This window comes from Telopea speciosissima, chromosome 10 (assembly GCF_018873765.1).
Source record: "Telopea speciosissima isolate NSW1024214 ecotype Mountain lineage chromosome 10, Tspe_v1, whole genome shotgun sequence".
Taxonomy (NCBI): Eukaryota; Viridiplantae; Streptophyta; class Magnoliopsida; order Proteales; family Proteaceae; genus Telopea; species Telopea speciosissima.
The window spans coordinates 50169785-50194523 of NC_057925.1; the positions used below are offsets into that span (position 1 = coordinate 50169785).

At 37.6% G+C, this 24739-nt stretch overlaps 3 protein-coding genes across 7 annotated transcripts; all 3 read right to left on the reverse strand.

The window, feature by feature from the left end:
• Positions 1-391: 391 nt before the first annotated feature.
• Positions 392-19680, reverse strand: LOC122642172. 5 transcript variants are annotated; one of them, XM_043835600.1, is made up of 7 exons: positions 19670-19680; positions 6404-6530; positions 5428-5511; positions 4961-5000; positions 3649-3717; positions 3420-3529; positions 392-813 (listed from the first exon to the last, which is right to left on the reverse strand). In XM_043835600.1, exons 2-7 carry the CDS (start codon positions 6496-6498, stop codon positions 681-683), a joined length of 531 nt encoding a protein of 176 aa, XP_043691535.1. In that variant the 5' UTR covers positions 6499-6530; positions 19670-19680; the 3' UTR covers positions 392-680. The 5 variants fall into 5 exon arrangements, with proteins under 5 accessions (XP_043691535.1, XP_043691536.1, XP_043691534.1 ...); XM_043835601.1 differs by lacking the exon at positions 19670-19680 and adding an exon at positions 12286-12298; XM_043835599.1 differs by lacking the exon at positions 19670-19680 and adding an exon at positions 6647-6688.
• Positions 12287-13044, reverse strand: LOC122642170 (NDR1/HIN1-like protein 3). Its single transcript, XM_043835595.1, has one exon. It carries the CDS (start codon positions 13000-13002, stop codon positions 12322-12324), a length of 681 nt encoding a protein of 226 aa, XP_043691530.1. The 5' UTR covers positions 13003-13044; the 3' UTR covers positions 12287-12321.
• Positions 18513-19158, reverse strand: LOC122642171 (NDR1/HIN1-like protein 1). The gene has a single exon (XM_043835597.1). The coding sequence runs from the start codon at positions 19156-19158 to the stop codon at positions 18529-18531; it is 630 nt and encodes a 209-aa protein (XP_043691532.1). The 3' UTR covers positions 18513-18528.
• Positions 19681-24739: the final 5059 nt, after the last annotated feature.

Here is a 24739-nt window from a genome sequence, read left to right on the forward strand (position 1 = left end):
TATCCGAATCTGTCCGAAAACTAAACGGATGCGAATATGGATAGGCTATAGCTATCCGAAAAACTATATTTACATGTAAAAGGATAAAATATTCGATCCGTGTCGTATCCGTTTAGCACTATCCATATCCGCATCCGTTTAGCTAATCGGATGCGATGCGATTGCGGATATAGCACTATCCGCAACTATCCGAGCCGAATCCGATCCGTTTACAGCCCTAGTGATATGTAGATAGTTCCGGGAGAGAGAAACCTGAAAGAACTACTTGGAGTTCTGTTTGTTACTTAACAAAGATACTATGAATTATATGACAGAATTGGTGAAACCAAGTCGGTGGGATCAGGCTGAGTTAAGTTGAAGAAAGTTCTGCAAGTTGACTCTGACATTAACTACTCAAAACATATGTGATTTATTAATGACACTCCATGATACATTCAGATGGTTCCAGAGGGCGTGGGAAGGAATCCCCACTCCGGCATTGTAGGGATTTTTTTCCCTAGTGTTAAATATAAGAAATAGTAATATTAGAGAAAAATCCATGGAATTATTAGAATTCACCGTAGCAGCACATACACAAGAATAGATACAACGCATGTTTTAGAGGGATGTCAAGACCTGGAAAGGGAGGGCTTTACACATGAGTTCATCACCTGGTTCATATTTCATTGGGAGAATGATAACTAGCTTGGATCCTTTCCAAATCTCATCATAACATGAGTTGCAAGCATTGAACCCCTGCGGGCTGTTTCCACAAGTTGGCCAAGCAATGGCAACTTCACTGTGTCTCTGTTCCATAGTGGTTTCTTGTCCCACCTGCATACATTTCATATAGAAATCAACCTCTACTCATCTAAGAAATGTGGTTCAAAGAGAGATTCTTTCTATTCTCATATTAGTATTTCCTAAATTGAAAAAAACCCATCAAGTTAATGGGCCCCATATTGTATGTTTTGCTTCTTAATACTGATTTCTTTCACTTGGCACATCAAGAGACTCACAAATGATGCCATACATTGATAAAGTGATAAATCAGATGACCTTCATAAGTTTACCAAACTACAAGTAAATACAAACCTTATCAGGAACTAATAAAGTTAGCAACATAATGCCTCTATTGATTAAAAAAAAGATTTGATTATCCTTTCCCAAAACTGGTTCCCCTGATAATACTTCCAAATATAATTAGAAAACTAACAACTAACACTTCCAAATATAATTAGAAAACTAACATCTTATCTTGGCATCTGTACAGAATAACTGGATTCAATGGCTTTGATTTTGCAAATTCAAAATTACAGACATCAAAGCCATTGAATATATAAAAGCACAATGATCAGTACCTTTTGAATTTAGAAACCATTAGAACAATTACAGACATCTCCATGAGAGAATCTTCAAAAACTCCACCATAGAAATCTCAATAAGTGATGCAAATAAGTCGCCTAATGGACTTATTTTATTGAAAATAAGCTTTGGGTTAGGTTATGTGTGTGTTGGGCTTTTGATCCCATAGGTTTACTTTGTAATTGGCCAATTTAATGAGCCTAAAATATGGGTAGAAAGTAGGAAAACGGGATTTGCTTCAGTAGGTTAGTTAGAGTCCTGCTATGAGTCAATTTCTTTCATTATTCAATTTATGTTACCTTATTAGTTGAGGATTGGGCTATGCCTTTCCTTATTAGTGTTTAAGTTTGTTTTTGAGTCTTCTACATGAGTTTGTAAGGGGCTACAGCCTTGTAGACGAATTTGATTAATGAAATATTGGCTTGTGCCTTTTCTTTTATTCTGTGAAACTCAGATGGCTGTGAGATGCAATGCTATATGGTGAGGATACCTATGGGTGAGAGACCCAGGAGAGAGCGAGAGACTTGATCCAATCCTATCTTTCTTCTCTATTTTATATTTTATATTTTCTTCTTTGTTTCTATTTCAATCAATTTCATTGTGTGATCTGCTACAAGTTCTTCAATTCTAGCCTAGTATTTTGAAGATCAAATCAGCAATAAACTGTATTCAAGAAGATCCTGCCTGGGGCTAGATCCTTTGTGATCCAGCTCTACATTAATAAGAATTGTGGAAATCATCAGAGTCATCTATCAAAAGTTGGGCTTGCAATGCAGAAATTGAGGATTGCCCAAGGAGTAAAAATGTCATAAGTTCGTGTGTTATACCAGCCAAAAGCTGAGAATATATTGGGAAATGGGAAGAACTTCCACGTTTGACTAATGTACTTAACCATCAATTTCCAAGTTTATGACATTTTTTATTAATTTGGAGACATTGTTTGGCATGAAGCATAGTGATAAACTTAACTTTTTGGGTTGACGTAGCATATAACTATGTGCATCCCGGAGCTTAAAAAGTCACTGATTTAGGGATTTAAGGGGCAGAAGATTAAAAAAAAAAATTAGAAAAATGTGATCCTAATGGTTTAATAGCCCATCACCAAAATGATGACATCATCAACCATGATCCCAAAAAGCCCTTCACTCTCAATGTCTTTTTTTTTGGTGATGCAAGCATGACATCATCTTGCAGTTATTATCCTATCATTCCACCTCTCCAACAACTCTTATAAAGAAGCCATGATGATGTGGTGCCAACTCTTCCCAATCCAACGTCTCTCTCAACGGCTAGTTCTCTCGTCCTCTATATATTTGTCTTGTGAAGTATAGTGAAGAGTTTGATTCCAATGTAACCTCTAGTGATGAGTGAAACCCCATTCGAGATTGAGGTCCTCTTGTGGTGAGTGAGTCCCCAGAGTTAAGTGGTTTTCTTTGACTCTTGTTATCTTATACTTGGTTCCTTATTTTTACAATAGAACTCATGTATTTTTTAGTTTATTTTCAAGCTGCATCTCTAAGAAGATCCATGGCATCCAAGATCAACATTTTCTTGCTTTAAGACTAAGACTATGATCGTCTGGAGGAACTCCAAGCAGTTAACAGACAAACAAAGGAACTGAGAAAAGATTTGAACAATGATGAAAAAAACCAGACTGCCAGAGGGAACCAAAAGCAAAATGCTTCTTTACTTACTCTATTTTATCTGTTAATAATCCAAGTCTATGAATTCTGGTTCCGGCATCGCAACAGCAATTTCTAGCTTCTACATATCAGTTGAGCCAAGCCAGATGAGGCCATTGAGACCTATCAGTTCCATTTTCCTCTTGCTATTTATCATTACACAAAATTGTCAACAATTTAGTGGAGTTGTTGATATTTCTTCTAGACTTTCCTAGTGGGTTGACCAATTTCCTGGACAACAATGCTAGATATTGTAGACTTCAAAAGTTGTACCACCTATGATATAACTAACACTCAGTTTCTTTATAAAAAGAAAAAGAAAAAAATGTTTTATTGTTTCTTGGAAATTTCAAACCAAATGGAGACGGGATAGGAGCAGCAGTCAGTACATACCAATCTTCATGGCGGACAACCTTCCCCTCTTCAATGCGCAGCTTGATCAGCGAGATCATAGTAATATCCTTCCCCAAGAACTTATAATGTTGTTTGTTGTCAATTAGTACCTAATTTCAATTTATTCAGGTCCAAACGTGTAAATAAATAAATAAGAAGCTGGGGAAAAGGAGGATTTGAGAGATTATTAAAATCTTGTGGATTGTGGAAGAGAGTTCTCAATTCTAACCTCTCCTTTCCCAGGACCGACTGCATTTTCTTGTATGCTGTATTCCATGATTTTGGATTCACTAAAGACCTGGAATATGTAGAGGGGAAATAGAGTCAGTGACTAATGTAAGAACCCAATTGAAACATATAGTAGTTGCTACATTTTGATTCAGTTCCCACATAAAACATCCCTATATCTAACAAAGTGTTAATTATAACTGAGGAAACTGCAAGGGAGGCCACCACTCCCCAAGAACCTGTGGGAGCTCATGCAGGATTTGGACAATGCAACATTAGGGCAATCCTTTGTTTGGGTCTCTTTCCCCTATATCCCAAACAAGAGATGGTACTGTCTGATATATCTGTAGGGTGTCTCCAAAATGTAAAGTCATAAGCAATTTTAGCTGAACAGGGCATCTTTAATAGAAATGCCCAGGGATAGAAAATTCTAGACTGGATATCTAGGTTGGACCCACCAATTGATGGCTTCAAAATATATTGCATGTACAATCATGAATATCTGAGTTCAGATACGTATAAGTAAGAAAAATGATCTTCCTACTACAGCTGTTATAGGATTGAAATTGATCACTTTGGCAGTGGCAGTGGCAGTGGCAGTGGCTTGGCATATTTTTCACACAAGTAGTATAGCTTCCTTTTGCCACCAAAAAACTGCAGACCATAGTCTCTCTCTCTCTCTCTCAGATGCTGCCTAGGTCACACACTAAGCTCAAAAAAGAAAGAGAGAGAACCCTGCTGTGAAACTATTTAGTCACTCCTCATCGGTGTGCTCCATTTTAATGCCGCTTGCTCAGAGAACCCCCTCCCTTATTATTTATACAAATTAATGTTACTGTTACATTTAAAAAAGAGCAAATTACATGCACCCCCTAGTGTTTGAAACAATAACAAAACACCCCCCCTAGTTTCACCATTTACGTGCACCCCTCTTGGATGATTGGGAGGCTTAAATTAAGTCACTGATGTATAAAGGGTAAAGATGTCTTTTTTACTTTCAAAACTAACAGTTTACTAACACCGTGAGCCATCAGAGGGTTATTTGTAAATGGTGAAACTAAGGGGGTGTTTTGATATTGTTTCAAACACCAGGGGGATGCATGTAATTTGCTCTTTAAAAAAAAAAATTTCAACAATCATAGGTTTTGTTAAGATAATATGCATTCATGAAAGGTGATTTTAGCTCAATTGCGCAATTCTAACAGAATATTGGATGCCATAATTGAGTAATCAAATCCGTTCCATGCATTCAATTAGGTAGTTTCAGTAAAAACAATGCCTAATGAGATTAAAAACAAAGAATTTGAGACAACCTTGGACAGTGAGTAAAATGATGATTTGATCTGCTCCACTCTGCAAGCAACAACCAGATTTGTGGGTAAACTAGCACGGGAGAAAGCCAAAATCCATATATAAAGACAAAATAGAACAAATAGTTAATTGGAAATGGTACCACACCTCAATTTCTAGCCTAGCTATCTAGATAAGTGAGGACATAATTGACATCTATAAATGGCTTAGCTGACATGCAGTCTGATACCAGTGACATGGGCCACTAAGCCATAGGTCAATCTATTGTAATAGAAACCACTCCAGAGTTTCACTTATTTGATCCCAAAATACATACTTAACTAGAGTAAATGGCTTCAATATACCACATCAGTAAACTTTTTTATTTACTTCTTCTGGTTACTATCAATCAAATGGGTATATTCTGCCCTAAGTTGGTTTCCACTATATACACAAAAATCCATCCAAGATAGTAAATTTTCCGACGTACCCATGAGCACACATAAGTGGATCTTCAAAAGTTGCATTTGGAGCATAAATTTCGAAGTCATGTGGTGTTGCAGAGGACCCATATCTGAAAAATAAGGAACAAGTTCCTGTTAAAAAGTGGGAAGAGAATCAGGGATTCATGATGAATTAACTTCACAGCATATTCCACACCCAAACAGAGAAACTTAATGTAACAGGAAAAGTCGACAACATGATTAACTCAATACAACAAACAACAACAGCAACTCAGCCTTATCCCAACTAAATGGGGTCGGCAACATGGATCCTTAAAAGACAAAATATTAATAATAAAATTAAAAGAAAAGAACACAAACAACAACAACAACAGCCTTATCCCCACTACATGGATACTAGGCCTCCAATCAGCTCTATTCGAGACCATACTTGAAACAAGACCTAAACTATGCATGTCTTTCCTCACTTCTCCTAGGGTCATTTCAGGCCAACCGAACATTCAATCTGAATCAAGTCACTTCTCCGGACTGGAGCATCCCAAGGCCTTCGTTGAACATGGTTATGCCACCTCAAACGACTTTCTCATAGCTTATCTTGAATTGGGGCTACACCCAAATCAGCTCTAATATGGTTATTCTTTATTTTATCCTTCCTATTTTTTGCCACACATCCATTTCTTAACATGATTAACTCAATATCATATTAAATTAAAGACGACACCAACCATGAATCACCAAACATATAAGTGCATGTATATCAGTAAATGTATATATTCTACACTAACAAATGATAATAAAAAACAGTAATTTACATGTATGCATATGAGCTCTTGTCCAAAAGTCTAGAAAAAGTCCATCCAGAAACAACAAACAAATGTTAACAGAGATAAACGGCAGATAAACATGGGGCTTTAGATAATGGATAGTTAGGGTTATTGGAGAAGATGGGAATGCTGATTAGTGCAAGGTAAAGTGTAAAAGTGAAATTGAACAGAAACTCACAGGTTGAGGATGTGAGGAATTATGTCATCGGAAAGCCGTTTAAACTTTTTCTGGTCAGTTGATTCCTTCGCCTGCTGTTCTCTGACTTCATCCATCTCCTTTATCTTTGGAAATCAAATCCAATAGACTAGAACCTGAAAATAAAAAAAAGAAAAGGATCGAAGGTTGAAGATTAAGAAATAAATAATTTGATTTCATAGAGAGAAAGAAAAGTTGCAGAGCACAAAGAGATGTAATAATTACAAGTTTACAAAATCAGTTTTCAACAATGGCGCCGTAAGATTACCGAGAGAGGCGTTTGCGACAAGAAGAAGAAGTAGAAGAACCAAACAGCAACAGCCCGAGCAAGGAGAGAGAGAGAGAGGGAAATGAAAGGACGAACGGCCACAAAAAGGGTTACTTGGCACGCCACGTGTTTAGAATGGATGCATCCAGCAGGCCTTCTAAATTTCTCTGATTCTCTCTATCCACATGAATTTTTCTCTTATTTTCTATCCGCAAGAAATGTTTTTTTTTGTTAAATAGAATTTTATAATTTTTATAGAGTAGACGTGTAGAAGCCTTACACATAACGAATAAGACAGAGAAAAGTCTTGAATTATTGCTGAGACTGCGAGAGAGAGAGAGGGTGGTCGGTCTCTTGGAATTCCACGCCTAAGTTTTAGTTTGCCAATCGAGGTGAATAGCTGTTAGCTTTGGTCGGTGATTTGCCACTCGAAGTAGCATACCTCATAGGAAGTCATGACTAATGAGATTGATTCTCTTACTCATATTTGTGCCATAAAAAAGTACTTTTTCTCCTTTTCCCTATTTTCTGTTGGCTAATCTTAGTCTTATCCTTAGGAATAAGTATCACCTCCAATTCGCAGGCACTTTCAATTCCTTTAATAAGGTAGATGATAGGATGCTCATTCCTGCCCCTCTATGAGGAATTGGAGGGAGCACCAAATTGGAGGGGACAACGATTCTACCCTTGGTAGTTGTGGAAGGACATCATGTATCTATCAAATTCGATCGTGCTGGGCTGCTGGGCCAGGCTCAGCCTAAGGACTCAATCCTAGCCCGACCTGACCCTAACTTAGGGCATGGACTTCCTAGCCCTGACCCACCCTTAGGGCCACAGTATGTCATCCCAGGCCCTCTTCAGGCTCAAGTCAGCATGGCCAAACTTGCACCCCTAGGTCAAATGTTATGATATCCTAATTCTATGTTGATTAAGGAAGAAATTTTGGCCTAGTGAGCTCAAGCCCAACCCGTTTGAAGTCTGAGCCAAGCAAGGCCCAAGCTGGGCTTTTTTAAAGCCTTACTGAGCAGAACAGGGATTTCCAAGGCCGGAATTGGGCCGAACCTAGATTGAGGCCATGGGTTGAACCCATCCTGCCGAGTGGGCTAGTGTATCTCATCCCAGGCCCTTTTCGAGCTCAAGTCGGCAGGGCCAAACTTGCACCCCTAGGTCAAATGTTATGAGATCCTAATTCTTTATTGATTAAGGATGACATTTTGGCCCAGTGAGCTCGAGCCCAGCCCTCATGAATTCTGAGCCTAGCAACCAAGGCTATATATATTTTACACATAACTCATCAAGCAAGGAGTGGAATGGGGTTCTTACGAGAAAAAAAAAAACCAAAAAGAGAGAGAGAGTTTCAGTGAACTCGAGCCCAACCTGCTTGAAGCTTGAGCTAGGGTTAAAGGGGCTGGGATTTCCAAGCTTGGGATTGGGCTGGACCTAGATTGCGGCCATGGGTTGAAATGGGTGTCAAAATGTAACTGAAACCGAATACCGAATCCAAAACCAAGCTGAATTAAACAAATCGAACCGAATCGAATCAATTCGGTTCGGCTTCAGATCGACCAAGCAAGGTTTTAATTTTGTTCTATTCGGATACGGTTTCGATGTAAGAACTGTCGATTTTAACCGAAACCGAACCGAATGACCAAACCTAAATCCCTAGTTTTTTTGTACTTTTACAACTTTACATTTGACAGTTGACCTTTAGGCTTTAATGCTTTATTTTTTCATTCTTATGTTGCAAGAGACTCTTTACCTTCCAAAGTTCCAAGTTCCAACCTTTTATAATTTTTAAAAGGTTTTACTATCTCTATTCTCTGGTTATCAAAAAAAAACCTATCTCTATTCTTTGCGACTCTTTGTCTCTTCCAAGTTCCAAGTTCCAAGTTCCAACCTTTTATAATTTTTGAATTAAATGGATTTTCAAAGTGTCCATTTAAAATTGTAAGGCCCAAAAATACAAGATGGGCATTTGTAGGACTTTTAGTAGCAGATGTTGCTGGGAATTTAAAGCCAAATAGTAGAACCATTTAGCAAACGGAATAGGAACTAAGCTGTATAACCAAATTAAAACTGTATCAAGACCCGAATTGGAACCGTATTCTATAACCGAATTGGAACCATAGCTGAACCGAACCAAGTAGGTTCGGATTTGGATTTAATTCTAAAACTGAGGCGGTTCTCAGTTCGGATTTGGATCACACTATCACTTCATGGAACCGAACCGATTGACACCCTTAGGTTGAATCCATCTTGACTGGACCTATATATATGGGAGAATATTCTCTGAGCATGTGGCAAAAGAGAGTGCACTGGGGTTGCGACAAAATGGTATCACCTAGAGGAGGACAATAAGGTCATTTTATGAGAGAGAGAGAGAGAGAGGAACCAATAAGGGGACGTGAAGGGGCATCAACTAGGGGAAATTTGTCATTTTGTAGGGGAGCAGTCATTTGGGTTGTCTACGTGTAGGATACACACAGCGAGGCCCTAATGAACCAAGGAAATTAGTCATGGTGGTGGGAACCTAATTTAGTAACTCAGATAGAACCTCTCCTTAAAATTATTGCAAATTGGCCTAGATGGATGGGAGTCTAAAGCTAATTCAATCCAAACACAATGCTAAAAAAGAAAAAGAAAAGGTGCTGAAAGAATAGTAGAAAACCCAAGTTTTTACTCGACGGATGGGAGTCTAAAGCTAATTCAATCCAAACACAATGCTAAAAAAGAAAAAGAAAAGGTGCTGAAAGAATAGTAGAAAACCCAAGTTTTTACTCGTGCAGGTTACCCGAGTCGAGTCAAAAATATATAAAACCTAATCAGGAGTCATGAAGACTCACCCATGTTTAAAAAATAATTAGATCAGGTCTAACCGTCTAAGTTATTTTGAGTTTTTACTAGCTTGATGTGTTTGCCCCAATTATGTGAAACTCACAAAAAAAAATTTATTGGATCATATACTATTCATAGACCATAAGTTTGGTCCAAAAATAAACAAAACCTTAGAATTTTTGTTTGTTGCCTTCAACATATTAGCACATTTTTTCGTTCTCATTGTGAAACAACCATAGCCAGTCCCTCCTTACTCGGAGAAGGAGAAGAGAGAAGATATTTAAAAAAAGCATGAGTCACTTGATTTATCTGGTTTTAAAAAAACCAATCGGGTCGAAAAAGCTGATGTTCGAACTATGGCTGAAAGAAGTGTACCATGTTGAATATGTCTTATGGCCAAGAGATCAGTAATAAAAGGCAAGTCTATTGTTCTATTCTCCACTTAACCCTTAATGAATTATCTTTAACAACTCTATTGTTCTATTCTCCACTTAACCCTTAATGAATTATCTTTAACAACTATCTTTCTCTTCTAGATTCTCTCCAATGATGGCATCGCCCAATGAACATCCAATGGCTGGGCTGCTAGAGTTCGATAACTAGACACATGTTGGGATGTATGTCATGCAACCCAGCCATTGCATGTCTCATTGAGCACTCATTCAACAACCTCCTCTCTCTCTCTCTCTCTCTCTCTCTCTCTCTCTCTCGGCTTAATCGATTTTAATGCAAACGAATTGTAAAAAAAATTTCTTGTGTGAAAAAGAAGAGAAATATTTGCATTGCTGATGCTCCCTGTTTCCACCACAAAAGAAGATTGATACGTCAAATCCAATAATTTGATACATAAATATGCCCATGCATCCCCACTCATGTAAACTCTTCGTAGCCGCCTTACTTCTGTTTTTAATGAATTTGCCCATGTAGGTGATAGACTTTGATTGGGATTTTTTAATTATTCTTTAAAGTTCTGTTGGGCTATCGCTTCAATTCGCTTTAATCCTGTCGATCAATCGAGCAGGTATTATTGGATGTCCAAGAAGGTTCGAAAGAAAGAAAAATAAATAAATAATGATATTATATCAATAAACAAATTATTTCGGCCGTTGGATTAGTATTGTGAGGTGATGATGATTAGCCTAACTATCCTTCCTTGAGGTCATAGATTTTGAGGGGCTTAACTAATCCATGACTTTGACCACTGAATTGCCAAATGTCCAAAATTAAACCAACCGAAACCGGTAGCCGCCTTTGACCCTTGAAGGATTTGGTTTGGAGGAAAACATGATCGATTCAGACCCTACCTAAACCATTCACATTCTTCCTATGTGTGCCAAGATTTTTTCTCTAAGAAAAAATAAATGATCCAAATCAAATAAAAATAAACGAAACCATCCTCGTCATACCTCAAACTATCTAAAAGTCTCTTTCAACTCAAGATTTCTCCCACATAGACATGTTCCCAAGTCGTCTTCTTGTTATTTTTGTTTGAATGGAGTAGATGATATTGATCATTTATTTTTCTGTTTATCTCTTTTCAAAGTGATTCTGAGAAAGGATTCTGAGTAAATGTTGGCCTACCCATCGAAGGATTGAGGACCATAAGGTTTAGTGGAGTTCGATTAGAAAAAACTTTAAAGATTCTTTTTTAGACTTAATTGGTAAGATTACCTTGTCTGGTACAGGTCATCTGATTCCTCTCATAGGGGGCCGAAATGACCACCTTACCCCTTATCCAAACACACTGTTTGGGTGGGATCCACCTGTTACATATGTAATGGATGGGCTATCATCGTTTAGGGGGAATAGTTAGTTAAGATTTTATATATTTTAATTATTATTATTATTATTATATTTAATTATTGTAGTTATTGTAGTACGTGGTTAAATAGTTATAAGTAGTAGAAAGAAGTGTGGTAGTTAGAATTAAATTAAAGAAGGAGTAAGTAGTTATGGATAACTACTATTGTAATTTGAGTTTTATCAATAGTAGAGTAATGAGTAAAGAAGGACTGTCTCCCAATTGCGCCAAGACGTCCGGTGGCTTCGTTCGTAAAGCCCCTAAACCCCTATCCCTCTCTCTTATCTTCCCCTATTATCTTTCTCTCATATCTTCTTCTCCCTATTATTTCTCTTTTTTTGTTATTTTATTTTGTAGATTATCTTGCACGTAACACCACCTCCTCTTATTAGAGGTGCTAGGAACTATACCAGGCAAAGAACCGGCAGAGGAGATAATTTTCCTTGGAACTACCATCTTTTACATTTGGATGGAGCGAAACCTTAGGAACTAGCTAGGCTATGCTTTCTAGAACATTACTATTCATCAAATCTGGGAATCAATCTCATTTGAATTTAAGGAATAAGGTGCAACCCTTCCAAGACTCTTGTATTGATACTCCCCGCGATAGATTCATGGTTACGTCTTTGGATTTAATGACTCGGCTTGTGGCTCTGAGCCTCTAATTAAGGCTCTCTTGTGCTTTGTTGAATATATTGGTTTTCAAAATAAAAAAAAAAGAAAAAAATCGTAATAGGGAATCAAATAAAAAAAACCACCATATATGACTTTATTTATTTAATCACAACTGACCAAAGAAGTCACAAAATGATCACTCTGTATAATAATATGGTACTATAAATAAAACAAATGTGAATGAAGTAATGAACCACCTAAAAAAGAAATAAATAAATAAATAAACATATGAACCAAAGAAGTAATCAAAGAAGCCGCCATGGCCAACCCATGACTGGAAGGAACTAGAAATCTAAAACTCTGGAATATCGTGGAGGATGATCAGAAATCAATCTCGCACTTGGTAGTACCAAACCCACCAGCAGAATTCCTATTAGAAACAACAGGAACCTTCAAATCACACTTAACCTTAGGCTTCATACGAGAAGTCTTAATTTTTCCAATCTTAAACCTAACCCTTAAATACAATTTCACATCCACATAGTATTCTCCACCACTCGTCTCTGTATTATACTCCGACAGTGCCTTACTACTCAAGCTTAACTGAGACTCTCCTTGAAAAGCAGGACTAAGCATAGAAGTATTCTTATGACCTTGATAGAAAGGACTCAAAGTATCAGTACCGAACAATATATCATCATAGTATGCTTTAGCTTCGATACTGTCGTAGTAGACACCGATTTTCTTGTTTGGGTTTCTGACTGTGATGTTGAGTGCGAGATCGTAACGGAGAGTCGTACCAGTAAGATTGAATTGAGTGAGAGAAGCGTCTACAACGTAGAATTTGATCTTGTTTGGGCGTAAGGCAAGCCAAACGACCAGAATAATGAGGCCCAGAACGATAATTATGGAGAAGATGATTTTGAGAAGGCAGTTTAAGAGGCAACAACCGCAGCAGCCTAAGCAGCCAGGGCCTCGGCCGGGGCGGTGGTAGTTTTGGGGTGGTGGGATTGGTGGGCCGTAGTAAGCTCCATTCAAATGGGGTTGTTTTGCTTCTGCCATTTTGGGTTTTTGGTTTATGGGTCTTGAATTGGGGTTTTCGGTGATGGGAGATAGAGGGAGGGAGGAAGTGATTTTATATATATAGAGGGAAATAGAAGTTTGAAAAGGTGAGGTAATATGTGAATGTGAGAGTTTCAGAAAACGGAGAGACGCGGGGGTCGTAATTCGTAAAGAAGAAAGTAGTGAATTGCAAAATTCCGGCTGGGACACGGTAGTATTTATTGTTTAGAAGATTAGGGAAGTGGGTGGGTGACAATGGACGCGTTGCGTGTGGTTTTATTTTAGATATGCATAGAAAGACTTGATCAAAGAACTGCGTGTTTGAGAACTTTGGAAGGTTTCTTGGAAAAAGGCTTCACCGTGTGGGCGAAAGTGGTCCCTTTTATTGACTCTTGTATGCATCTGATGTATACATTAGCAACTACAAGGACAGAGAGGGGGGAGTGGGTAACATGAGCAAGGACTTGAAATGACAACCTCACCCCCTGCCCGAACACACTATCCTGGTGGGGTGAGGTCGTCATTTCCGCCCTCCCTATGAGAGGAACCTACGAACCTAACGGAGCAGGGAACCTGAGAGGAGAAAAATTCCTTGAGCAACTACTAGGAGTGGATTCCATCTGAATGGTTTGGAGGTAGGGATTTAAATGGATAGTTGAAAATCCACATATTCGATTTTCCATCTGAATTTAGGGGTTTTTTTTAATTTGGAATTTTGGTTTTCAAGAAATATACGAATCTATCCGAAAGATAATCGGATTCGAATTCGAATAGTCCATTTCGGATCCAGATAGTATCTGGTTAATTTACCATAGGTTATACCCAGTGCACAAGGCTCTTGCGTTGGGGAGGGTCAAATGTACGTTGCATTACCTTTGTTTCCAGAGAGGCTGGTTAATATATCCAATTGTAAAATGTGATTAGTTGAATATTTTTGTAAAAAATATATGATATATTACTATATTATCCTTATTATAATTACTTTTATAAGGATATTTTGATAATCGAAATCGAAAATCCATAATCGATATAGATCATAATCATTTAATAATCTGATAGTTTATCGGATCGAATAATATCCGGATATCCAATAGACTCTCAAATTTGAATATGATATTAGTTTTTAAAAATCCGTGGAATATCGGATTGGATATGGATATGTCATTCGGTAAACGGATTTGGATTCAGATAGTAGTAAATCCGAGCCGAATCCAATCCGTTTACGTCTCTATTTGCAAGCATGCGAGAATGTTCTCAGACATTAACTTGAGCCCAGAGGGGGGGGGGAAGTTGCATAGTTTTTTTTTTTGTAACAATGTTTGGATGGACTCGCTTTGATGGATTGAATTTTATTGTCAGCAGAACTAAAACTATCAATACAAATCATTTGGAGGAGAAACTCCTGTCAAGAGAAGCAAAGTTTACAAGGAAAAGAGGAGAATGAATCCACTAGGCCCATGATATAACCAACTTTGAAGCCCCTTTAGCTAAGAAATGGGCCTCTCTATGAAAATGGGAGGAACAAACAAAATTCCTACTATGAGAAGATGAAGCCCAATCCAAAGAAACCACATCATCATAAGAGTATTCACCACTGCATGGCAAAATTAGCAAAAAAAAAAGAAACAAGACAGAAAAATCTTGGCCAAAGAGCGACCTAGTTGAAGGAATAACCTCCTAATGACGTTTTTGAAATAGTAACTCCTCTATGAAGTCTCAAAAACGTGAGAAATTTCTTTGAGAGTGAGAGGGAGAAGAAAGCCATTCCAAGACCATTGTTTAATTGATTCATGTCTATGATTCATTTAGAAGCTTGGAAACCAAGGAGATTCTTCAATCTTGTAGTCAAGAGAGGAGATTAAAGGGAAGAACTTCGTTCTTGGTTCTTCTAATGTAGGATTACTCTGGCTGAGGTAATCCATCTATTCAAATCTTCAACTTTAAATTCTTGGTTGTAGTTGTTGATTGAAATTCCTGGATTATTGAATGTAATTTTAGAGGGATTTATAATTTGATTATAAATTGAATCTTGTAAGAGCTATCAGGTTGGGGCCTGATACAAATTGGGGTTGTAGCCCTTAGTACTTTGTCGTGACAAGGACAAAGCCATTAGGCTGTTGTAGCAATCAAATCAGTGAAGCATATTCAACAATATATAACTTCTAATAAAGGCATTGCTCCGTGGATGTAGGCATTTCGTTGTGTTTGTTGAGTACTTGAGTTCGTCAGGGATTTGAGAACGAACATTTTTGTTCTTTATTTTAGAATGTGACATTAATAGGTCATATTGGGCATTCTAGAATGGGCCACGCTTTCATTCCAAACCCAAAAACTAGAATGGATACTAAACACTATTTTTAACACCTTCAAATGCATTCCAGGCTTAGAATGCATACCAAACACAGCCTTACCTTGTTTTCTTTCTTTCTGTGTTTTTGTTTGAAGTCTTTTCCATTTCAACTTGGGATCTGATATAAATGTTTTTCAAGATAAAGGAGCAACTCAGCCGCCCAAACTGACTTAATATAAGAAGCCTATGTATTGGCCAAATATTATTAAATGGTTCACTGCTTCAGCTTGGCTTTTCCAAACTTTTTTATTTATATTTATATTTATTTATTTGTTTAATTATTATTTTGGGGGGTTCGTGGGTTGATTTTTATATCTTTTTGAATAGACTAAACGGGTCATATTTTCATTCGGGCAAGAGAACGCTTGTGCCTGCACCAGCATGGGGGGCTAATAAGAGCACGTGCAAGAGTATTTAATTGAATGAGACTTTTTTTTATTTCACTAGGGTTGAACGATAATTTTGCACGATCCTTCGTCTAGGTTTACAAACCACGTGACTAGTTAGCGTTGTTTTTTCTTTTTCATTTAAACTAACCCATTTGCACCTAATAAATGCTCTTATCCAACCACGTGGCCAATTAACGTTCTTTACATCTCTTTACTTGTTTCGTTCTATGAGGAGTTGCACCATCAGTGCTTGACCTGATTCTCAGTACATACATACAAATGGACCAAATCTGTCGAAACAAAGGCACATCGAGCTCATCTGCGGCTTGGGTTAAGCAACCATCGTGCTACGCTCAATTCAATGAAATTTCATACCAATCCCATGGTTGGTAGAATCTAACCATTTCAAAATTCAAAAATACCAAGCCACGAGGAGGTCATCTACTGAACATTTATCAGAAAAATACCCAAAACTTATGCAACAGATATCAGATCAGAGTTAGTAAATGTGATCGAGGTGGCAACCCAAAGGAATTAAAATGATTTTGGGCCAAATTTGCAGTGGCCTTCCTAATGGCCGGATAACTTCAAATCTCTTTCTACTTCCACCAGCATTGCTTGCTTTCCAGTTTCATCACATTAATAATAACTACTAATAAGTAGGTGGAAGAGGAAGGAAAGGCCAAGTGAGGAATCTTGCAACCCAATCACCTAAAACTCCAAAATATTCGAAGTTTCTCTCTTACTCATCAATGATTTGAAGTAGGTGAGATTTGATCCTTCCATTACCCACAGACCCACACTGATCGATCAAACTCATTATTTTATCTTATAAGTTAGCTAGCTATAGCTATCACTTTTTGGGTTAAAGAAATCCCACCTTCCATATGTACTCACTCCCCTAGATGACCCCAAACTGAATATTTGTCCAAATTGATCACGCAAACTTTTTTGTTTTTATTTACCAAAAACACCCATATATCAATAGGAATTAGAAGATGTTCTTCACAATCCTCTCTAACTAGAAGTCAAAAAACATTTACGTCTGCTGCATTGATACCTAATCTCTATCTTGGCATGAGACGAAACTGTCTTTCGGCTCAGCCAGTACATTTTTACCTTAGGACTACTGATACAACAAACTCATGTCAACAAAACCCCAAAAGGAGGAAGAGAAAAAAAAAATTCAAGTAGGAGAGAGAGAGAGAGAGAGAGAGAGAGAGAGAGAGAGTCAGGCTGACTGTTTTAATCTTAGGGGTTTCAACCCGTCGGTCTCGGTCTGGCCTAGTCGGGCCTCACCATATTTTTGACTTGCATCGTGACCATTCGAATATGTAGTCGGGCTTGTATATGGCAGGCATGGTACCGTTTATAAACCATCGGCCATTTTTTGGGCTTCAATCGGACTTTAAACAGGCTAATGACACATTTATCTCTAAACAGACGGAAAAAATTTTGCTGCTACGCCCATAGCAGGAATGTTTCTGCTACAAGGCTAGCAGCCAAGGAAATGGAATAATTCACTTCCCCTTTGGGTTTATAAATACCCTCCTAGGTTTTGATATTAACTAATATACCCTTTAAGATGCTATTTCCTTGGCTGCCAGCCTTGTAGTAGGAAGCAGCAAAATTTCGTCCTAAACAGACTGTAAAAGAGCTATAAATAGGCTTTAAACGGGCAGTAAACATGTCAGACTCAGTAAACAGGCTCTAAACAAAACTGTCGGCGGGCTATAAACGTGTTTTAAACATGTCGGGCTGAGCCAGGCTAGTAATTGGTAGGTCTCGATCGGATACCCTTCGGGTAGCACCCTTGCACCGAGAACGACCGAATGTTAGTCAGGCTGAGCTTGAGCCCAACATGTTTAATAAATAGGCTGGGCCAAATTTGGGATTTTGCGGACAGGCTCGGTCGGGCTTGGAATTGACACCCTAGTTTTTTGTGATAATGTAAGAGAGAGAAAATAATAAAAAAAATTTCCATGTGAGGAAGACATTGCACTCTGATAAAGGGTAAAGGACAAAAGTCACAAAACGCTAGGTCAAATATCCCATAATATGACGAAAGAACTACGATTTTATATGTAAGGAGAGGGTTCTCTGAGCAAGTGGCATAGAAGAGCACACCAATAAGGTGCATCAAAATGTTATCGTGCACGAAAGGGTAACAAGGTCATTTCATGTTTGGATGAGAGATGAACACAAGAATGCTAGTGTACCCACACAGCCCAGAGAACCTTTTCCCATATATATATATATATATATAGAGCAAATTCTAATGTGAAAAAGAATCTTCACATCACACCAATGGTTATCTTAGAAAAAATATTATTTATATAAAATCCATATATTCAAAGTAAGGGAGAAAAAATAAAAAAAATCCATTTGAGCGAGAAATTGAACTCTCTTTTTCCCACATATATATAGAGGACGAAAATTTCTGGAATAAAGAGATTCCATTAATGCAACTTAAAATTTTTTTTTAAAATTGCCCATAATGCAATTACAAAAATTAATAATAATACAATTATTATTTTTTAAGTACTGTAAAAATCTTGCTCATTTCTGTCTATTTTTCCCTTCGCTCATTCTTTTAGGAAATGTACAAGTTACAGCTCTTACTTTTCCCTTATAACCCCTATTATAGAGACTAAAACAGAAGAGGAATTCCAATCCTCACCAAAAAAAAAAAAAAACAAAATAGAAGAAGAAGAAGATAACGGCGTTAGAGGAAGAGAGAAGGAATAGCAATTACCAAAGGCGATCGAGACTAAATAGAAGGATGGATCAAACGTCGGTGCTGCAAGTCTGAGACAGCTGGAACTTGCTACCGACTCTAATGGTGTCTCCCGAGCCGGGATTACCAAATCTGACAAAAGCAGGACAGTTGACGTTTAAACGATAATGACCGGAAGTCCAGGTTCCCACCTTCCATCGGAGCTTCCCAGCGATCTTGATGTTAATCAATACAAACCCAGAGTACTCATCCTGATTCAGTGAGGTGGCGAGGTAGGGAGCGATGGGTACAGTGGTACCGGAGATGAAAGGAGACCAAACATCGATGTCTTTATGACCCTCATAGGTTGGGAGCAACAGTGTTGGGAGAGTGATCTGCTGGTCACGATAGCTAGCGAAGATATCAAGCCTGTCATAGTAGATCCCAATCCTATCGTTGGGATTGCGCGATTGTACGGTCGCCTGTATGTTGGAGGTCAAGAAGTTTGGGGAGGTGACGTTGAATTGGTACATCGTCACGTCTTGCAGAGTGAACTGAGGCATTGTGGGCCGTAGGATCAACCATATCAAGAGTATTATGAACAGAACTATTATCAGGAAGGCAAGGAAGACCGAGAAGAGTCTCCTTATGAGCCTCTTCCTCTTGCAATTGTTCTCACAGACCTTCATCTCAGCAGACATGGCGGCGATCCGATGATGGTTTCACAGTAGAGGAAGAGAAAGAGAGAAGAAGAAGAAGAAAGGGGACGAGAAGGAGTGAGAGTGAATGTGTAAAGGTAAGAGTAAGACTTCTCTTCGATTAGTAATGGAAGGAATGCTTTATAGAATGAGAAAGTGATGTTTCTTTTTTCTTTTTTCTTTTTTCTTTTTTCTTCATGAGTAGATTAGATTTAAAAAAAGAGTGGAAATTTGAGTGTGGCTCAGCTTCACGTAGGTGCACGTGTAATGAGATAAGCATAGGTAACATGTCCTTTTTACGTCTAAATATACCCTTCTTGGAGTCCCTTAAATGGTAGTGGATGGGACACATGTTGGGGGCTGAGTGTATATGATTGTAGGATTAGATTAGGGCATAGTTGGAAAACTAGGTTTTCTAACCGACTCTCTCCCCCCTCAAAATCTGGTGAACCAGGTGAGGGATATTTGCTATTACCTCTATCATCTATATTCAACTACTAGCTCCCAAAAAAACTAAAAAAAACTACTAGCTCTAAGGGTGTCAATCAGCTAGTTTCGATCAGGTCTAAACCGGTCATAAACAAGTTGATCAAGCTATAAACGGGCTATGACAACCAATTATCAATGTCAATTGGTCCCAATCAAGCACTAATCAGGTTACAACCAAACACTATGAATACCACAAATAGTAATCGGTCTAGGCTTGACACGAGATCATTTACTAATTGATCGATCTAGTTTCTAGCTTTAATTGGTCGGTTCGAATTAGGTTTACCAATGTGAATCATCTTTCTAGCTTTATTTAAAAAATAAAATAAAAATTACATTTGTCTTGCATTCTACCATATGTGTAACATGAAATAATCTTTCTACATTGTCAATAAGTAAAACCCTGCTCCTAAATAATGATTAAGGAAAACAAATTTTATCTAGAAAAAGTAATGTACTATAATGCCTTTGCATCGGGCTCCCCATCACCCAAGGAGTGCCTACTCAGGCATCGGCCTAGTCAGCCTAGCCGTTGGATGCCTCACTAAAATCTCCCCGTAGAGAAGCTGGATCTAGTGCCTCTTGAGTATTTCTTTCCTCCCATGAAATGACATATATGCTCTTGTGGGAGAGAAATACACTGATCAAGGAGGATGTGTGTACATTAGTAATCATTCATATTCCATGGCGGCGATTGTGTGCCGTAGCCTCTAGCATCTTGGGATATCATAATCATGTGGCTGTGCAAGGCCGCATTGCTTTACCCGTGGCTGATGAAGAAGGTGCAACGCAAGTACTACACTTATGACCTTCCAAATCATTTGTCTTTTTTTTTTTTCTTCATAATTTACGAAGGCACAACTTGTTTTAATTACCACCCTTGTTTTATTATCAAAACTCAAAATTTTTTTTTTTTTTTTTTTTGGGTAGAAATCAAAACTCAAAAGTTATTAATACAGTAAAGTTAATAATAAGATTTACATACATAATTACAATAATATTTTTCTTTTTGGAGAGCAGAGTAGAATCGATTTGGTAAAGAAATTTATATTACTAAGTACGAGGGATCTCTGCAGTTAATATAGGCAACGTCAACGCGTACCCCTTTACGTCGGTGACTCATTTTTCCACGAGCACTTGAGGGCTAAAAGGTCATTACGGCTACCAGTATGAGTTAATTACTTAATTATTTAAAGGTGGGTGCTTTATTGCATGTGGGCTACCCAGCGCAGCTTCTTAAGTTCTTGGAACCGGAGAAGCGCATTATTAGCCTTTAGATGAATCCCGAAACTCCATCAGTCAAAACATGGAGGAATCTGAACCGTGGGATTTATCCTTAATTAAATACGGTGAGACAAACAGTACAACACCCAAAATCTTTATGGTGAATCCGACGCAAATGGAAAGATAAACCAATTGCAATTAACGTCACAATTTTATTAATGCGGTAAGGAAAGTACAGAATTAACCCTTTACTTAACAATTGCGAGAAAGAGTAAACCAAAAAGAAAGACCATGATTTTGAATTTGTAAAGTTTAATCATCTTTTCCACGAGGGGTTGGAAAGGATAATTGCTTCTCGTGGGAAACTGATTGTCGGCAGTGTAACTTCTGCCAGATTCATCACGAAATCCGGTCTGAAACAGTTTTCGGTTACGTTTGGATGCTAAGAAAAATAAGAGTTCTAAAATTTTTGAATTTGAAGAAAGAAATAGAAACATAAATCAATCTTTGTATCATCATATAATTTTTATTTTATTATGTTTTTTCATTTTTTTTTTTAGCATCCAAACATAGCCCAAAGTTTTGGTACTAATGAGTGATGTTTTTTACTGTTCTTTGCTTGCTTAGTGTAAGAATCTGCTACACGTCATTGTGACACCCGACCATTTCAGGTTCCAAAATATACCCTTTTCGATCGAAAGAAAAACATTGTTAAGAAACAAAAAATTTTAAATTACGACCGTGTTTGGTAGATAAACCTTCACCTATCCAATGTTTGGTGCATGATGTGCATGGTTATGTACAAAATCTCTATCTAACTTATATTGTATAAAATAAAAATTTCAAGAGAGAAAACTTCACATTTTTCCAATTTGACCCTTATCAAATTTGCATGGACAAAGTTTTCCTTGACCAATTGATCAAGACAAACTTTATCTTCATTTGAGTTTTCCTTAACCACGTGATAAAGTTATTTTGATGCGATGTTCATTGCTTTCTTGCCCTTCCATTGCATGCGTTCTCACCAAGTCGCATGCTATTGTAGACGCTAGAGGTCCAGACAACAATCAATTTCCTATATCTCTATCAACAAATCCTAAATGAAGCTCAACTAAATATTTTTTTTTGGGGGGATGGGCTAAGTAAGAGTCTATTCATAAGGACGTGTAAAATGCGTGGATGTTGAATTACAAAACTCCATCAACCACGAAGTAGAATTTAATCAAACTGTCATAGACCCAATAGACAAAGCCTTCCTAACTAAAAGATCTATAAGATTGTTGGATTCCCTAAGAATATAGGTGAAACAACATCTAATAAATTAAGATGATAGATGATTGGTTGGGCCTTCAAAGGCACTGATGTCTTTACAACTTGGACGGAAGAGATAAGTTGGTTGCAGTCAGATTCCACCAAAATGAAGTGGGGATCAGGATCCTCTGCAGTACCGTCAGGTGTGCAGTGCATATCCTACGGCACAGTAGAGGCCACGTGATACACATGGCACACATGGCCTCTACTGTACTACAAAATGTGCACCGCACACCCGACGATACTGCAGAGGATTTTTATCCGTCCACTCACATAGTGAAATGGCCTCTAAAAGTCCACAGCTAGCGAGCTCAACTAAAATTTGGCGCATGAATAAAGATTGACATGGACAGTGTACCTACAAAAACTTGAAAATATATATATATATATAGTCTTTAGTTTTATAAAAAAGATTGGGGAAGAAAGCCTATCCACATTGCATGGACGGTGGAGAGACTCATGTCACTTTAATTGATAGCTACTACTAGTAATAGTGATTACTGTAAAGAAAGAAAGAAAGAAAGAGTGGAAGAAAACTAATTCAAGGACTTAAATGATCCATGTTGGTTACAACTCCACGCACTACTAACTACACACCACTTAAATTAATCTCATGGGTGTTGCTTCCTTTGGTTGCAAGAGAAATAAAGGGAAAGAGAAAGAAAGAAAAGGAAGGGTAACCAAATCAATGTTAAAAGGATCGAGTTTCCTTCAGTTACGATCAATGGAAAATTTCTTGATCGAGGGATTTAGACAGTGTTTATAGGATATCGTGTGACAGTGAGAGGTATTTTTTTTATCATTCATAAGTAGGGACAGATATTTATGGCCATTGATAGTTGTAAGGTACCTTGACCGCATGGTCAAGAAAAACTATTTTCATATTGAAATGGAATTTGTTTCTATCATTACCTTACATGATGATGCAATGAATTTCGACACATACTTAAGCAGTTATCATATTTCACTTTACTTTAGAATCAAATTCCTTTGATTTGAAAAGTAAAATAAATTTTACATAGAAATGTATATTTATTTTAGGATTTTAAATTTATCTATAGGTATTCTTCTTTTGATCGACCCTTGTTTTATTTCTAAAATTTTTTAACTAAAGGGTAAGGAAGAGTTTTCAAAACTAATTTTTTAGGATTGTTTAAATGTATATATGTCTCTCTCTCTTCCTCCCTTTGAGGGGTAAGGGAGTCAGTTCAAAAGAGGGAAGAGAGAGATAGACAAATACGATGCTATCATACGGTACACTGCTAGTATACCCATCCCTCTCCCAACTTATTATTATGTCATTGTTTTCCCGTATACATAGAAATAACAAGATTTACCTTCATTAAATAAAAAAAAATAGTTTTTTTTTGCTCCTCAATAAGAAAGGTTTTTATAATAAATCTAATAAGAGTTCTTACCGAAAAAATTCTAAATATGATAAGAGATTTAAATAAATTACACAATAAATTTTTTTGGGTTTTTTACAATTACCACCCCAAAAACTTTGATATCTACTATTACCCCCCTAAAAACTTTCAAACAACTACTACCCTCCCTTGTTGCATACTAATAACTAACTGGCCCCCACCGTTACATTCCCGTAACGGAGACGGTTAGTCGTGAGAGTGTGTCGTTGTCACGGATTTTCTAGGACCAAACTGCCCTTTTGGGGTGGTAATTGTAAAAAAAACCCCACCCCATCACCGTCCCCTCCTCCTCCTCCTCCTCCTCCTTCTCCTTCTTCGTCTCCTTCTTCTTCCTCCTCTGCAACCCCAAACCTTGTTTTCTCCACTTGAGGTCCTAAACTTCTACAGTCTACTGCTTCAGTGCCTTTTGTTGTTGTGTTCAGAGCTTAAGAGGAAAAGAAGATCTAGAGCAAGAGATAAGAAATAGAGGGCAAGGAAGAAGATGTTAAGCTTGGAGCTAACAAGTTCTCTGAGAAGCAGCCCATAGGCACTGCTGCACCCAAAACGAATTCCCCCACCAAATTGTAAACTCATTCTAACCCCAAATTGGAAAATCTCCACCACAAAAGAGGAAAGACCCAATTCACAAAAACAACCGAAATTCAAAAAATTTACAAACTTGCTCGTTTAGCTCTGCACCCAAAACGAATTCCCCCACCAAATTCTCTTAAAATCAAAATCAAGGTAATTCGGCTTCGTCCCAACTCCAAAAAGAAACCAAAATCCTGAAGTTCCACCAAAACGAGAGAATAACCATAATTATCACAAACCTATGACAACAGAGTTCATTAAAACCTAATTTCATCAAAACCCACCAAACATATAATCAACAAAACCCTAATTCTACTTTCTGTCTTTTCCTTTCCCTATCTTTTTGTCTTTCCCTTACTTGCACCGCATATAGACCAGTTCCTTTTCCCAAACCCACAAGAGAAAGATATAATCAGAATCTTTTTGGGGGTTGTAAAACCTAGAAACAAAATCACGTAAACAAAGGCGAACACAGCGAAGATATCTCCTCGAACGGTCACTCCAACCAATCTGTAAACCAAAAATTCAATTCTAATAAAAAAAAATTCCAATTAAACAAAACT